The 17,856-nt window shown below is 34.2% G+C and overlaps 1 protein-coding gene across 2 annotated transcripts; it reads left to right on the top strand.

The window, feature by feature from the left end:
* Window positions 1-56: 56 nt before the first annotated feature.
* Window positions 57-10,478, top strand: LOC132614526 (putative 1-phosphatidylinositol-3-phosphate 5-kinase FAB1C). Of its 2 annotated transcripts, XR_009572332.1 has the most exons (12): window positions 57-1,564; window positions 2,138-2,854; window positions 2,935-3,088; window positions 3,172-3,516; window positions 4,805-5,434; window positions 5,516-5,847; window positions 5,956-6,082; window positions 6,210-6,368; window positions 6,477-7,970; window positions 8,082-8,348; window positions 9,294-9,480; window positions 9,941-10,077. XR_009572332.1 is itself a non-coding variant. In XM_060328990.1 (11 exons), the coding sequence occupies exons 1-11, from the start codon at window positions 1,137-1,139 to the stop codon at window positions 10,193-10,195; spliced, it is 4,908 nt and encodes a 1,635-aa protein (XP_060184973.1). In that variant the 5' UTR covers window positions 60-1,136; the 3' UTR covers window positions 10,196-10,478. The 2 variants fall into 2 exon arrangements, 1 of the variants encoding a protein (XP_060184973.1); XM_060328990.1 differs by lacking the exon at window positions 9,294-9,480 and having other exon boundaries at window positions 60-1,564; window positions 9,941-10,478.
* Window positions 10,479-17,856: the final 7,378 nt, after the last annotated feature.

Here is a 17,856-nt window from a genome sequence, read left to right as displayed (position 1 = left end):
TAGAAACCAAATCAAGAAAGACTAAGATAAATACTACTCCTACTAGTAGTTTTGTATATGCATGTGGTTTTATATTAGCTAAAAGCTGCATGTTATACAATATACAAAGTTGTATTATAATGGATTATTTTAAATGTAGTTGAAACAGTGTTAATAAAAATGAAAGCAAAAGCCATGCCGTTAGAAATGGAAAAGATTATGTTATGTTCATGGAGATACGAGCTAGTAGAAAAGGAAACTTCAATATACTCTTCCTTTTTCTACTTTTCATTCTTATACTCTTTCTTCATTGAAACTATTTACAATCTATAGTACTAAATAATTCAACTTTTTCATTTTTGTAACATACACTTACATCCCATTTTTTTGTGTGTTTTCTTGATCTGGTTTCTTGTTTTTGACACTTTTTTTCTTGTGGGGTTCTGTTTTCTTATGGTTTTGGTAAGTTTAACTGTTTGATTAACTAGAATACTAATGAAAGAATTAAACTTTTTCATTTTTTAACATACACCTACATCCTTTTCTTGATCTGGGATTTTTTTGACACTTTTTTCCTTGTGGGGTTCTGTTTTTTTATGGTTTTGGTAAGTTAGACTGTTTGATTAACTTGAATTTTAATGAAAAATTGGCTCTTGGGAGCTATTGTTGAAGATTCTGGGATTGGTTGAGTTTGGTGTTTAGGTTTGAATCTAAAAATTGGTCAAAAAGACTTTAATTTTACTCCTTATTTGTTCAGATTTTATACTTCTTGAAATAATAGTTATGCCATTGGTGTAAATACAGTCTAATTACTGTAATCTGTTTCCCTCTTTCCAATATTTAGTGATTTTTGGGGGGAGTTTTCTTTTTTTCTCTACCTTGTTTCTGTTGTCCTTGTGAACCCTTACATATTCTTTAAACAAAATAAAAATAAAAATACTAGTATATGTAGATTGCAAAAAGGAAAAGAAGAACCCACCATTTTTACTGTGGGTTCTTACTGATTAGGAGAAAAAGTTATAAAGAGGCAGAATTGGTGTCATTCTTGTTGGGGTTACTTGATAGTTCAATACTGGATTTGATTGAGAAAGTTATAAACTTTGATCACTTTGAGGCAAGAATTGGTATCATTTCTTGGTGGGGTTACTGCCAGTCTTATGGGAGTGCCTGATAGTTCAATTCTTGGTTTGATTGAGAAAGTTAAGTCTTGGATTTCGTGGCGAAAAAGTGGTCCAATTCCCTTGGATTGCAGATTAAACATGGATATTGACAGTGGAAAAACTTGTTGGGAATGTAAGATGAAGTTTACTGATTCTTGTAACAAGTACAATTGCCAAAGTTGCAATGGAGTTTTCTGTGGTAATTGTTTGAATGTTGTTGCATCTGGATCAGAAGGGACAGTGGTGGATATAAGGTCTTGCAAGTTTTGTTCTGAGTTAAGGACTTGGAAAAATAAAGGTGTTTATAGAGACAAAATTTATCCTTCTGAGTCTCCTAGAGAAAGCCAAGAATCAACATCACCAAATTTCAACAGTGACAGATTTAATGGTTATTCTCCAGTATCTCTACGTCACTCGCCAAGCAGGTACCGATAATTTTCTTTCTCTTTTGGTATCAACTTTGTTATTGACGGGATGCATTTTTCAACTATGTTAATATATTGAATGGAAGCACTTGTATCCTGCATAACCATTAAATTATCTTATTGTTGTTTTACCTTTTTTAGCCTCTTAACATTGTTAGTATTAGAGCTTGGCATTAATTATGTTTTTTCAATATTTATTTTGTTTGGTAAAACCAGAGTTGTTTTGTCTTGAAGTGGCAGATTGTGCAAATATCTGATGTGTCATATCTAAGTTCCCTTCCAGGCTATGTTGCTCGGACTCTTCAAACTGAGGTGTGTGTTGGATCCTCCAAAAGTAGTGCATTTGTGGAGGATCTGACATGGGTAAAGCAGCATTTTTGGAGTATCTGAGCAACATAGCTTCCAGACGATGCAACTTATGATCACCAGCTTATAATTCTTTTGGTCATTTACCTATTTGCCTAACAAAGAATACTCATATTTGTTTCAGTTGAATGTGGATTTCAATCGAATTTGTACTTATAAGCTGCTACTGGGACTATAAATTTGTTACTCTTTTCCTATTAATTTCAGGAGTGATGAAGACGAAGGTGGGGATTCAACAAGTCAATTCTTCAGTCCGTCGAGTAGCTATTTTCATGATACTTCAGATATAGATTCGAGTAGTGTTAGTACTAGACATGAATTTTACAGTTTAAGGTCCGCTGGATCAAGTCCATCGGACAGCCCCTCTAGGATTCGTTTTACTTCCAATAGAGTTGGGCATTCTGTACAGCAAGATCAAAATGATGAGACCCCAAAGTCTCAGAATGATGGTCCCTTTGATCAAGAAGCCTCATATGTTTTAAGAAGGCTTGAGAAAGGGGCCAAGGATCCAGAAAAGCAGCAAAAGCCATTCAATCTTAGAAATAGTGATCTCATATGGTTTCCTCCTCCACCTGATGAAGATGACGAGGCAGAAAATAATTTCTTCGCATATGATGATGAGGACAATGAAATTGGAGAGTCAGCTGCGGTATTTTCTTCAAAGGAGAAAGAACATGTGGAAAACAAGGAACCTTTAAAAGCTGTTGTACAGGGCCATTTTAGGGCTCTTGTCTTACAGCTATTGCAAGGTGAAGGAATAAAGTCGGGGAAAGAAAACGGTGCTGATGACTGGGTTGATGTAGTTACATCACTAGCATGGCAAGCTGCGAATTTCGTGAAGCCAGATACCAGTGCAGGAGGCAGCATGGATCCCGGTTATTATGTAAAGGTTAAACGTGTAGCTTCTGGAAGCCCAAGGGAGAGGTAAATACTTCTTTTCTTAAACATTTTGGTCTTAGGCTTTGTTACTCATGTCTCATTATTCTGTTTCGTTTCAATTGCAGCACCCTTGTTAAAGGAGTAGTCTGTACGAAGAATATTAAACACAAGCGCATGACTTCACGCTGCAAAACTGCTAGATTGCTTTTATTAGGAGGAGCACTTGAGTACCAAAGAGTTCCCAATCAGTTGGCATCTTTTAACACATTATTGCAACAGGTTTTTGGTTGATTTGTCTATCTTTCTATGATTGAGATAAGATTAATTATAGGACAAGTTTATGAGTTGTATTATCCTAACAGGAAAGGGAGCATCTGAAGATGATTGTTTCAAAAATTGAGGCCCACCATCCTAATGTGCTACTTGTGGAGAAAAGTGTATCTTCTCATGCTCAGGAGTATCTACTGGCAAAAGAGATCTCTTTGGTGTTAAATGTTAAGAGGCCACTTCTGGAGCGGATAGCCAGGTGCACTGGTGCTCTTATAACCCCGTCCATCGATAACATAGCCATGGCAAGATTGGGATATTGTGAGCTCTTTCACTTAGAAAAAGTTTCTGAAGAGCATGAACCTCCAAACCAGTTCAACAAGAAGCCATCAAAAACTTTGATGTTTTTTGATGGTTGCCCTAGCCGTTTAGGTTGCACGGTAATTTTCTCTGCCTCAAACTCCAATGTTTGTTTTTCTTCTGCTGAAACTTTTAAATGTTTGAGCTCTAATTAAGACATATAATGCATATCTTGTAAGTACATTGGATCGAAAAAGTACCTTGTGCTAGAATAGGAAAATTCTATGACTCAGCTCTTCAGTATTCTCTTCGTTATTACCTGTGTCTAGTATTTATGCAGAATACCCTCACCTACTTCTTTCCACACTTTTGAATCCACAATATATAATAGTGGTTCTAGTTGTGCTTGAAATTCAAAAGTGAGCTGAATTCACAGATAATCTTTCAGACCCTGGACATCATAATGCCAATTCTGTGGTTTCATATTCCTAAGCAAAAGCTATAATAACAAATGTCCGAGATATAGTTATTTGCTTAAGCCTTAATGTCATTTCGGGCATCTTAATGACATTATTGAAAAGGATAAGTGGACCTACTATTCTTGGTAAACCGTGACATATTGTGCCAGGCTGCCAGCTATATCATGGAAAGTAAGTTTTTCCTAGGAGGAAAGACAAGCTTTCCCCTTGGGACCAACGATAAAAGAGGGGAAACAGAAGACAGTATAAGCCAAAGTAAACCATTGATAGACATTGATCAGTTTTTGTGCATTCATGTTTGTCTAGTGTAAGAAAGCAATGCAATCCAAGTGATTCACTTGAGCAACATCATCTTGTTGTGTCTATGAATACTTGTGTCTATGAATACGAAAAAGACCTACATCACACCAAAAATACCTATACTTTATAATATCAAATCCGGTTTAACTTTAGACTCCCTTGCTTCTACACAAACTTTAATATTATTGATCAATTTTCTTCATATAATCCCCAGACCCCACTTGTGGGATTACACTGGGTATATTGTTGTTGTTGTTGTATTTTCTTCATATAATACTTATGGTGGACCGCATTTGATGATCTCTTTCGTATCACCTATGCATTCTCAATCCAAGTAGTGGACATTTTACAATAACTTGGTGAAATAGAGTGATCAGTTATAACATACACCATCTGCTATAGTGGATTATCTCTCTACTGAAAGTTTGTAATCAGCTGAAGCTAATCATCAGGTACCAGTGCGCAATGATGTACTGATTTTGAATGCTTAGTGAACTTTCATCCTGCCCATAAATGCTCCGTGATTTAAAAAAAAAAAAAATTAGTGAAGGAAAAAAAATCTCCCGACTGTAATGCATTGTCATAAAGGATCAGCAGTTATATCTTAGTTTAAATATCAAGAGGTTGAAGTTCATTTGACATTTTTTAGGTCTTGCTGAGGGGTTTGTGTTGTGAAGAGCTTAAGAAGGTGAAGAAGGTCTTCCAGTATGCTGTCTTTGCCGCATATCATCTGTCCCTTGAGACGTCTTTCCTTGCTGATGAGGGTGCTAGTCTACCTAAAGTTTCTGTAACACCCTCAATGGCCATACCAGAGATGACATCTTTTGATAATGCTATTTCAATGATTTCTCATACTGCTGAGCATCATTCCCCTCCTTTTAGTGATCCACCCACCGTAGATGATTCTGGAGACAGAGATGTTCTCTCTACTGCATGCCTTGAAAATTTACCATTGTGTCATGCACATGATAAAAGACCTGTTGAATCTGTTGAAATAAAAAATCATGCCAGTGAAGGATCACTAGTAACTTTAGGTCAAGGAGAGAGTCAATCAAGAGAACTACCAGAGCTGTCGAAGGTTGAGAGATCAGATGAACTTGGACCCTCTAATGAATTATATTCAGCTGCTGACAGTCATCAAAGCATATTAGTATCATTTTCTAGTCGATGTGTTCTAGATGGAAGTGTATGTGAACGTTCTCGTCTTCTTCGCATAAAGTTTTATGGCTCTTTTGACAAGCCACTTGGGCGATATCTTCAGGATGATCTTTTTGGTCAGGTAAAAGTTGTTAGATATCATCTTGATACGTCCAAATTTTAGAATGTTCAAGCTATTTATGTATTGCACTTCATATTCCAGATACCTTCCTGTCAATCATGCAAGGAACCAGCTGAGGACCATGTCATTTGTTATACACACCAGCAAGCGAACCTCACTATAAATGTTAGACGGCTACCCTCAGAGAAGCTGCCTGGTGAATGGGACAACAAGATATGGATGTGGCATCGGTGCCTCAAGTGTGCGCAAATAGAGGGGGTCCCACCAGCAACTTGCAGAGTAGTAATGTCAGATGCTGCTTGGGGACTCTCATTTGGGAAGTTCTTGGAACTTAGTTTTTCAAATAATGCAACTGCCAACCGTGTTGCTAACTGTGGTCATTCTCTCCAAAGGGACTGTCTCCGGTTTTATGGGTGCGTACTATCCCTTAAGAATGTAGTTGTCATCTGCCAGTATTATGCAATCACTCCGATCATTCAATTGTTGATTTAGAGAATAAAATTTTCCATTTGCCTTTACAGGTGTGGAAGTATGATTGCATTCTTCCGCTATTCTCCTATTGATATTCTGTCAGTTCGTCTACCCCCATCAATTCTTGAGTTCAGTAACTACAAAGAGCAGGAGTGGTTGCTGAAAGAAACAGAGGAGGTGCCATAAGTTCTAAAACCATTTTCCATTGATGCTGCGAGTTTGAAAATTTTCTGGTTCTTTTTCTTTTAATTTCTAGTTTTAGCTTTCAATAGCTCTTATTAATACTATCTTGTGTTTCCGGTAGCTATTGTGCAAAGCCAAAGCCTTGTATGCAGAGATATCCAGTGCTTTTCGCAGGATTGAAGAGAAATATTCCTCTCATGAACCATCAGATAAAACTGAACTGGATGACTGCATCGTGGAGTTAAAAGACTTACTTATGAAAGAAAGGATCGATTACCATGTAAGCACCAATTGGAGACTAATGTCTAATACTTCCGAATGTTCCTTCATGTAGGATAAATGTGCTATTCTTCCTTATATCTGCTGCTTCTGTTTGTTTCTTCAACAGTACTTGCTTGCAACTGGTGATGCAGAAACTTCAGAAGGAGAGCAGGCAGCGGTTGACATTCTTGAACTTAATCGGTTGAGGCATTCCCTCGTGATCGCTTCACATGTTTGGGATCGTCGACTTTTATCTGTGGAGTCTCTCTTCCAAGAGAGCTCTGGTTCAGTGGGTTCAGAGGATGCTGGATCTTGTAGTGAGCTGATAGATTGGAGAAATGACATGTTTCTGAAGAATGACCCTCTTGAGCATGTCTATGAAGAGACCGAACCTGAATTCTCAAACTCAAATGAATATGATGAGAAACCTTTTCAGCCTGAACAGGAGGAGACTCGTGGGTCACCTTGTGGGCTGGAAGACTCCACGTTTTCCTCATGTGAGTTCGAGAAAGCGCAGATGGAAGGAGAGAATGGAACATCCTTGGAACGAGTTCCTTCAGGTGGTTCTGTTCTTTCTGATAAGATAGATTCTGCATGGACTGGTACTGATCGATCTCCCCAAAAAGCTCAGTTACAACGAAATGGATCTGAAGCTGCTCCTTTCAGGCAACTTGATATTCCTCCTATTGCAAGGCTAAAATCACCAGCAAGAGTTAACTCCTTCGACTCTGCACTGAGACTTCAAGATAGAATCAAGAAAGGATTGCCGCCTTCTTCAATGCATTTATCAGCAATTAGATCTTTTCATGCTTCTGGAGACTATAGAAATATGATCAGAGATCCTGTTTCCAGTGTTCAGAGAACTTATTCTCAAATGTCACCCAATGAGGCTCACAAGTTTAATCTCCTAATGAGTTCGTCACCCTCGTTTATTTCTCATGCATCTCTTATACACGACGGAGCCAGGTTAATGGTTCCACAAAATGGCTACAATGACATTGTAATAGCTGTTTATGACAGTGAACCTACTAGCATAATATCTTATGCTCTTAGTTCCAAAGAGTATAAAGACCGGGTAACTGATAAGCCAAATGTGCCTGAAAGGAGTTGGAACATGAATGACATTAGGAAGGAGAATCGAGTGGCCTCTAATCATTTAAGGTGGCAGTCTTTTGGCTCTTTAGACATGGATTATATCAATTATGGAGGCTACGGTTCTGAAGATGCTTCCGGAACAATTAATTTCCTCTTTGCAGATTCGAAGACTTCGCCTCACCTAAGGATCTCTTTTGAGGACGAATCTTCAAATGCTGGGGGAAAGGTAAAGTTTTCTGTCACTTGTTACTTTGCTAAGCAGTTTGATGCTCTCAGGAAGAAATGCTGTTGTGATGAACTGGACTTTATACGGTCTTTAAGCCGTTGCAAGAGATGGACTGCTCAAGGCGGAAAGAGCAATGTTTATTTCGCTAAGTCATTGGATGAAAGATTCATAATTAAACAAGTTCAGAAAACTGAGTTAGATTCTTTTGAAGAATTTGGACCCGACTACTTCAAATATCTAACAGATTCTGTTAGCTCAAGAAGTCCAACTTGCCTTGCTAAAATTCTGGGAATATATCAGGTTGGACTCCCTTTTTTCTCTTTCTGTTGACTCTACAAATACTTCTCCTTTTATTTTGAAAATGTTAACCTTGTTGCAGAATCGTATTTTAATTTATGTTGTATATGCTAGGTTTCAGTCAAACACCTGAAAGGAGGCAGGGAGACAAAAATGGATTTGATTGTGATGGAGAATATCTTTTTTGGAAGAACAATATCTAAGGTCTATGATCTCAAGGGTTCTCTTCGATCCCGTTACAATGCAGACAAAACTGGGGCAAACAATGTGTTGTTGGACATGAATCTTCTAGAAACATTGCGTACCAAACCTATATTTCTTGGAAGTAAAGCAAAAAGAAGCCTGGAGAGAGCTGTTTGGAATGATACATCTTTTTTGGCTGTAAGCTGCTTAACTTCCAACTTTGTGTCTCAAGATTTCCTTTTATATATAACAAGTACTACTATTGTGCACTCACAAACAAGTTGGGGTTGGCCATATGAATCCTCTGACCATGTTTCTCCATTAAATCTTCTGAGGCCAACATCAGACAAATTTTCTCTATATCTCCTACTGGCATAAGAATGTCTAATAGGACTAAAAGACTCCTAGAAAGCATAGTATCTTACAATTCTTAAGCACTATAACAGAAATCTGATAATCGACGGTAACTTAATCCTTTGGTTTGGTGAGCACTTTATCAAGGAATACTTTAATTATTTGTGTCTAATTAATTAGAAAGCAGAACTTAGGATGTCCAGTGGTTATTTCAGCTATATCTTCTGTTAATGGATGTGCAAATATGAATCCGTGTGTATGTAAGTATGTAGAGACTGCTGGGATTTTAGCAGGGATTGGACACCATATGTATGTGGCTTTGCCGTGTGAGAGAAGCGTAGCAAGGAGTAAATGTCTTATCAATCACATTAAGGAAATCCAGTAGAAATTATCCACCCTACTGAATTGAGCTTTGAACTGCAAGGAGGAAGGAGAAATAGCTAGATTATGGAGGCTTGATATTATTAGATTTTTTATCTTACTTGAACTATGCAAATTTAATTTTAACATTAATTTTGCTTGTGTACCTGACATAATATATCTAGAAATGCTCTGACTTTCAGTCTATCAGTTGCCATGAATAGTATCCGAAAACCTAAGTGTTGCTGTTTTGACCAAGGATGTTTGATTTGCATGGCCATCTACAAGTACATAATTCATCTGAATCACTCTTTGTACCTGGGGATGTATGATTTACTACTAAAAGTTCATTCTCAAAAATGATTTATTTCTAAAAGTTGATGCACTGTGATAGCGATTCTATTGTCTGACAGTGTTGTATGTTCATAGGAAATTTTCCTAAAAGTGATTTGCTCTTGCCCAAGTAATGTTTACTATATGACAAAACTTTTGTTGGACTAGAAGGTGCTAAATTGATTGAACACGTTCTCTTAGCTAGTTTATAGTTGTTTATGTTGGAAAATCCGGGAGGAGAAGACACTCAAATTACTCAAATTCTCTCTTGAAGACAAGTGAGGTAACGATTCTTCTTTCGTTCCACTCGACTTACAAATTCAATCATTCTCTTGAAGAGAAGTGGGGAATATATTCTTCCACCAACTTTAACTTACATTTAGGCTTCACTTTTTTTGTTCTCATCAAACGACTATAGTACTTCGGTATTTATAGGACTATCCTAGCATGTACATGTATCATCATTTAATTCTATTCATCCTCCTTTTTTCTCAAATACATGTATTCAACCATTCATGTATCCTTACACTAATATCCAAATACATGAACTAACTAAATTCATGTATCACATAAATCAAAGTCTTTTTCTTCATCCAAGGCAAGGTTCACATTTCAACATTTTATCAGCGCTGAAGTTAAATGCTTTGTACTTGAAACCTGCTCCATGGAGTTTGGTCGCCTCTTTTTCTCTTCTTTACGTATATAATTCGAGTGATGACTAATAAAGATTCTCTTGTTGGCAGTCGGTTGATGTGATGGATTACTCTTTGCTAGTTGGAGTGGACGAAGAGCGCAAGGAGTTAGTCTTAGGGATCATTGATTTCATGAGGCAATATACTTGGGACAAGCATTTGGAGACATGGGTTAAGGCATCCGGCATACTTGGGGGACTAAAGAATGCATCACCAACTATTATATCTCCGATACAATACAAGAAAAGATTCAGGAAGGCGATGACAAGCTATTTTCTCACCGTGCCTGATCAATGGTCATCTTGAATATGTTATATTCATTACATTCATTACAAGAACTTTCTGCCAATAAACAAACCAAAATGGTATTTGCAAAGAACAGCAGGAAGGAAAGTTGATAAATTCAATTGGTCCATTATGTTCTTTTGTAGTTTAGGATAGAAATGGCCCCTTGAAAAAGGTAGAGAAATAGCTAGGGAACTGTTATCTTGTGTGTTGAGAAATCTGGCAAAGTGTACATTTGATTTAACCATCTGTACATTTACACAGGCTTCATCCACAATGTTAATCAAGTTTCTTTTGCAAACCACTTTGAAGTACTTCTCCCTATTATTTGCAACTTTCTTTTGATATTGTTGTTATTAGTCATTGTATTATCAGTGTTAACATTGTGTATTTGGACTTTGATTTAGAATAAGGTATTCTTAAATGACCTACTCTGCGCTGCGCGCGGGACATTATGTCACCTAGTCGTGGCTTTGATGTGGATGTTTTAAAGTTTTATACAACGTTAGTGTACATAATACACTACTAGGTCATCCAAAGGATATCTACAGATTAGGCTCCTTAAAACGTGGGATTTGAAATCTTGAAAATAAGATCTATTACTTGCCCCAACAGGTAAATATGATCTGATAGTGTAAAAATTGTTTAAATTGACGGTGTATATTACTTAAACTCGAGATGTTTTTAAGTTTAAACTCTTTCCTTCCACTTTTGTGTTTGGGTTTGAGTTAAGTCAGAGTGAAGAGCCACCATAAAAAGCAAGCAGGCTAAGTATATCGCGGAGATGTCTGCTTAATTTGTACATTTTGTTGAATCAACACCAACTCAGCTACCCAATTCTCTTCTTTCTTGAAATGTACTTAATTTATTAGAAAGCGACTGTTCACTCAAAAAATTAGTTCAACGGTCTGGAGGGGGACTACATGTGGAATACCCACGTCTCGTTGTAAGGCTCATTTTTAATTGTGGGTCATAAGACGGACAACTTTATGTGATCAAGATCGGACAAAAGAACCCTATACTATCCAAGTGCGAAGAATCTCACTTTGAAGGTATGGTGTAAAGAAAAAAAAAGTGAAAGAAAGGGAAAAAGGAGAGTCTTTTGATGCTTTTGTGCAATCTAAAAGGTACTATCTTTTTTCAAGCAATAGTCTTGTCCTCTCCCATTTCCTTATTAGGCCTGTTGGAAATTTTATTTATTTGGCGTTGGAGTCTTGTGAGACAACTATCAGCTTAATCTTGAACATGTGAATCAATTCCATCTCGTGTTCCCTTTAGTTAAAGCAATTTTAAGAGCAACTTGCTTAGCCAATCAAGAAAAGAATCCTATGGTTGTTTATTCCCCCTAGTTATCCTGTCCCTTTTCTTCACATATAAAATATATATAAAGAGGAGAAGGGAAATTAAGAACCCTGTGAAAATGTAATAAACGATGACTTCAAGTATAAGAGTATTTGTCTAAATCGTCTTTTATTTCTTCTTTAAACGTCTTACTTATTCAACAATTGGCCAATTAGAGCATTAATGGTAGATCTGATGAATAAATAAGTAATAAATAACTTTTTGTTCTTCTAAAAGTCCACTATTTTGAAACAAATTCAGTTTTCTAAAAGGACTAATTTTGGAATCAAAAGAGGTAACAAAGTTGAAGAAATGACACGTAGGGAAGATCATTACTTAAAACTACAGTTTAAATGATGTAGTATTGTTTGTAAAATATAATTTGCATCAATTAACCATCTAAAAGTTTGTCAATTTTTTTTTTCTTTCTTTAGTGATATATGTTGCCATGCATGTGAAAGAGAACTTAGTTTCAAAGCATTGACAATTGTAACAACCTTTTATTTATATGTGGATCATATTATTTTGTAAAACAGATGTGATCCTACTGGATACTGACACCACAACTAAGTTGAAAAAAAAAGTATTGACAACTCAAATAGGAGAGAGAGTGGAGGGCCAAAGGCTGGATAAGGCAGGAAGCTAATATTGAAAACAAAAAAGTAACGTTATGTACCGGCTGTGACTTGGATATGAAGATTAGAGATTAAAATATTTATCTTAGTATGAGTTTAATTTTTATGCGCGGAAAATATATAATTTTTTTAAATTATTGAATAAATCCATATATAATAACGGGTAACTCTTCATAGCAAGTCATTATTAGAATTTCGTCTTTTTTCGACGGACTTTACTTCTCACAAATTTGTCGACAGAATCCATCGATGGCTTATGAATCTGTTTTAAAAAGAAACTTCTGCATTTTCTCTTGGATATTCTGTCGAAAATTTTCAAATATTCTTTTTCACAGGAAACTCCATGAGTGAATTCGGTGGGAAGAAAAAAAAAATGTAAGTACAATTTTGTCACGGGCTCTGTAGCCTGTAGGCTGTAGGTAATTAAAAAATTATTTTTAAGTAATCCTTTTAATATTTATTGGTAGAGCATGTAATGTTAGAAGAGTGTTGAATTGAACTATTAGGATTAAGCCAATCATAAAAGAGCCCCATTTATTACAGGAAGCAGATGATTCTCATGCCATATCTTCTGATAAAAGAAATGGAAAGAAAAGTTTTTTTTTAAGTGGAGACAAAGCTGTTACAAAAAGATTTAGAGTAGGAGCATGTCATATAAAATATTTTGTGGAATATAATAGGTTTAGACTATTTTATTTAGAATAATAATAATAAGTTCGGGATCAAAGGTGTATTTACTTTAAAAGTGATTTGATCGTGTAAAAATAATGTTACATGTATTGTGGAACAAACCAAGCATTATTTCTAGGGGTAAGAACTTGTTTTTTCCTTAATAATATGAACAAAAAGAACCGTATTGCTCCTGGTGATCGAGAATAGATAATCTTGATATCATCTCATATAATATCATATCAAAAATGAAATAAGCAGGAAATCAAAAGAGAACAAAAAGTAGAGAAAACTCGTGAATTACGGGGTATGTAATTTGCAAAGAGGTCGTATATCATTTGTTAATTACAGTCCTACTAATTAGGATTGCTAATTAAATTGAATTACGTAAATCACGGTATGGATCCGTGAATTGGTGAGAGATTCCATTCCATCATGTTCTTTTGTTTTTTTGACTATCATTATCTTGCTTTAGAAATGAGCAAAACAATTACTATCAACATGGACTTTTATGATTTTGTATAACTGGTTACAATGAAACGTACGCAAATACACAAATCAATGTTATTTTATTATTCAACGCACGTGAATTGTCGACCCCAACTTATTTGGAATTGAGTCATACTAAGTGTTGTTGCTATATGTAATGCACCAAATTGAGACATAGTAATTGTTGTTATTGTATTTAATGGCTTAATGCACCTAGATTTTTTTTTCTTGTGATAACCAAGAAATTGTTGAGGGTCAGTGTAACACGGTTTAAATGTGATAAAGAAATAATTTGAACCCAACGCAATCCCAAAAGCTAACTCATGAGGTGAGGATTGTCCAAGATTATATATATAAGGAGACAAAGGAATCCACACTCCACTAATGTGGGACTCAACAAAAACTCGGTAAATAATTGAGTCTGCAAATCTCTTTATCGACTTAAATATTAGACTTTTTATGTTCAACGGGATTTGAAACTGTAACGTGCTCTTACAATTAGATCAAAACTCTAGGGAACTTTAACGCATAAAGAAATAATTATACATTTAAGATCAATATTATGATATTCTCTAAGTAGAGTAACGAATGGTGAACTTCTCGAATCACCTGTTTTTTTTTTCTAGTAAGACTGAGAGAAATGAATAAATATGAAATAATAATAAACAAATAAATAAAAGAATCGGGGAATTTCCTTGCTTGCTAAACAAAAGGCTGGCTTTTCTTTTCTATTAATATGGTCTAAGCATAAAAGCTTGGACAAAGAAAAGCTTTCCCAGCCAATTTCCTCTTATTTTTGTTTTGATTTGATACTAATAATGAAGCATTGCGTGGTTTCTCATTTAACATGCAAGGTATTAGCTTTCGTCTTGGAGTTATCCCTTTGAAACAGATGCAGTGTGAATAATATATTTGCGATCAAAGTATTGCACCAAAGGAAAATAATTTAAGAAAAAGAAATTTGAACACAAATTACAAAACTTGTAGAAACTTAATCAATTCAAAAAGGGTTTAAAATAATGCAATTCTGAGATGTTTATTTATTTAAAAAGTTTGAAGCCTCTCGGGGCCGTTATTTTATAAGGGGGAATCTAAAGATTTTATAGTCACTTAGCTGGATTCTAATTAATGGTTGCTAATCAAAAGGCTTCTCTTCGAAATTCAGCCTTTTAGTTGTCCTTTATTGCTTATATAGTTGAAAGGGTGATGTGGAATGTACTATAGCTTCTTTTATATGCCTCATTTTTCTCCTACTATATATTGCTTTATTGGCTTAATATTTTTTTAAAAATTTGTCAGTAAATTTTAAATGAACACTTAAATTACGACTTATTTCAATTGAGCATCCCAACACATGATAATATGTCTCTATTAGACATTTTCTATTTAAATTTAAAAATATTTTTGCATGTATTCTCAAATGTCTATTATATAGATAAGTTAACAACTTAAAATATGTCATCTCCTTTAATATACACATTAGCCTCAATAACCTGCAAATCCTTAGAATCGTTCCAACTATAACTGATGTGTATAATTAAAGAAAATGACATATTTTATGCCTGTGTACCTAAATATTACATAATTTTTAGTTTTTCAAGCAATAGTAATAGTCCCTCCATCCCAATTTAAGTGTCTTAGTTTGACTGGGCACAAAGTTTAAGAAATAAAGGGAGTCTTTTGAATCTTGTGGTCTTAAATTAAAGATGTGTGTAGTCTTTTAAATCTTGCGGTCTAAAACTTGCCAAAACTTATTAAATATAGAAGAGAAACTTTTTTGGGTCAAATAAAAAAGAAAAGTAAAACAATTAAATTTGGACGGGGGAGTATCAAACAATTGTAACAAAAGGATTAGGTGGTGTCTGTTTAGCATAGGAACACATGATTAAATTAAGCATGAAGTGTTGAAGCTTTCTTTTTGTTTAAAAAATAATTTTATAAAATAATGTGCCACTTATAAACTAACAAAAGGAAAATGTCATTTCCTCATCACATAAGTTTCTGGAAAGCAAAGGGATTTAATTATATTAAGAAAAGTCAATTACTCTTCATATTTTCATTGTAATTTGTATGTCCTAAACGAAAATAACATCTATTAACATCTCATCGAAAGAATAAATGTAGCATATATAATTGATGTCTCTTGAACCAATTATTGTTCTTCTTTTTGAAAGAAAGTGTTATAGTTCATTGGATGTTTTTAATCACATAGATGTTACAGCTAAGTTGAATCTTGAAATTTTCAAAGTCTAAATCTAAATAAAATTCAATAAATAAATAATGCTAAAAAGAAGTCTATAAGAAGGACAAAAAAGTCTTTATTCAATTTTTAAATACTTTGGGTGTAATTTTAATTTTTGGAGAGCCTTTAGTGTTTTGGAATTTGCAGAAAAGGTCGAACTAATTTTTCAATAACTTAATATCACAAGGAGTGAGAAAAAAAGTAATTACAAATTTAATTTTAATATTAATTTTGGGCCCGGACTTAGCACAAGCCAAATAACACTAGTTACACATATAAATAACATACACTACATACAACTTATTAGGGTCTGTTTGGAAAGCCACCTTTTTTTTTCTTTTTTTTTTTAATTTAAAGGTCACTAGGCTTTTTGTCACCTAGTGACTATTTTATTAATAATAAAAAGGAACTAAACAAACTCAGAAGTGTATGCAAATAAGAGAGAGAAACGCAAATAAGAAAGAGAAAAGCAAAAGAAAGCTAGCTAAATCTACTAGTTTGGAAAGCCACCTATTAATTAGAATAGGTGTAATTACTAGGATAGTAATTATACAACCTAGTTTTTAAGAGAAAAGATTGTAGGGGTACAACCTTATGACTTATTACTCATCTATCTATCTATATCTATATCTATATTACTTTAAAAGCATGAATTTCCTAACTTGAAAGTTAAATTACGTGAATGTCCTTCTAATTAATTACCAAATTTTTTAGTTTAATGACAAAGACCTTACGAAGAGATGCCAGCCCTTCGCACATATCCAAACTTCCTCCGACAAGAGTTGCGACTCTTTGGTTTTCTTCAAAAACAAATCCTCTAATGGAATCTTTTCTCACTTTTCATCTTTTCTATTTGCTTCATGTTTGGCCTTTTAGTCATCCGAACTATGGACCTCACACTAGACTGCTTGGTTGACGCATGGAATCGATAAAAAATTTAATTGTCGGGATCCCTATAATGTAGACATTAATGGTGATGAATTCATATCTATAAACTTTACTCTGTTATTATTTATCATAGTTTTAGGTTGTGACATTATTTATTGTAAATTTTATGCTGGTAGTTTCTTTTTTCCTATAGGCTAGGTATGAGTTATTTAACCATGACATTTTAAGCATGTGAATTTACTTGTCGTTATCTTTTTGTTTCCCGCTCGGTTATCGCTACTCGCATTAGGTCCTGACTAATTTAGATTTGCATTGTGGCCCATCTAAGGGGGGAGCACTCTTTAATGGGATTTTTCTACACCGAGAAGTCGAACACGAGACCTTTAATTTGAATATGTGTCAAAAAAACATGACACAATTGATCAATGAGGCAAAGTAAGAAAGTAAATGAAACCAGAAGTGAATGTTGGGTTAAAATCATACAATTAATTAGGATAAAGACATTCTCGTGCAAGTTTTCCATATGTAAATTCAGAGCTCGGAGCCAAAATGGTTTTTTTTTTAAGACATTAGACAAAAATGGTATGCCTTTTTTTTTTTAGACCAAAATGGGCAGTTCGTGATACTATCCCCGAAATAGGTGGTTTTTTTTTTTTTATTTCGTGAATTAAATGAAGAAATTGATTTATTATTTTTTTTTCTTTGCATTTCGTGAAACAATTCACGAAATAGCTGTTTTTTTTAATTATTTATTTCGTGAATTGAACGAAAGTGATTTTTTTTTTTTTTTGCATTTCGTGACACAATTCACGAAATAGGTGTTTTTTTTTATTTCGTGAATATTAACTTAACTTTATTTTTTTTAGCATTTCGTGAAATAGTCAACAAAATGGGTTTTTTTTTCGTGAATATTAACTTAACTGTTTTTTTTTAGCATTTCGTGAAATAGTCAATGAAATGGGTTTTTTTTTTCGTGAATATTAACTTAACTGTTTTTTTTTTTTTTAGCATTTCGTGAAATAGTCAACGAAATAGGTGTTTTTTTTTTTTTTGCAATTCTTGAAATTAATGAAAGAAACTGTTTTTTTTTTTTTTTTTTTTTGCATTTCGTTGCCCAATTCACGAAATAGCCTTTTTTGTTTTTGTTTTTTTTGCAATTCGTGAAATTAATGAAAGAAATTGTTTTTTTTTTGTATTTCGTTGTGCAATTCACGAAATAGCCTTTTTTTTTTTTTTTGCAATTCATATAAAAACAAGATTGGAATATATATATATATATATATATATATATATATATATATATATATATATATATATATATATATATATATATATATATATATTTGTATTTCGTTGATACATGAACGAAATAGGATAATTTTTTTTTATATATTTCGTTTATATAAAAACGAAATAAG

This window comes from Lycium barbarum, chromosome 10 (assembly GCF_019175385.1).
Source record: "Lycium barbarum isolate Lr01 chromosome 10, ASM1917538v2, whole genome shotgun sequence".
NCBI classification, from domain to species: domain Eukaryota; kingdom Viridiplantae; phylum Streptophyta; class Magnoliopsida; order Solanales; family Solanaceae; genus Lycium; species Lycium barbarum.
This window is presented reverse-complemented; position numbering and strand designations above follow the sequence as displayed.

Coding starts and splice junctions, on each gene's coding strand:
- LOC132614526 (XM_060328990.1), top strand. CDS start 1,137: ATGGGAGTGCCTGATAGTTCAATTCTTGGTTTGATTGAGAAAGTTAAG. Junction 6,369..6,476: donor AAGAAAGGATCGATTACCAT/GTAAGCACCAAT, acceptor TTTCTTCAACAG/TACTTGCTTGCAACTGGTGA. Junction 7,971..8,081: donor AAATTCTGGGAATATATCAG/GTTGGACTCCCT, acceptor TGTATATGCTAG/GTTTCAGTCAAACACCTGAA.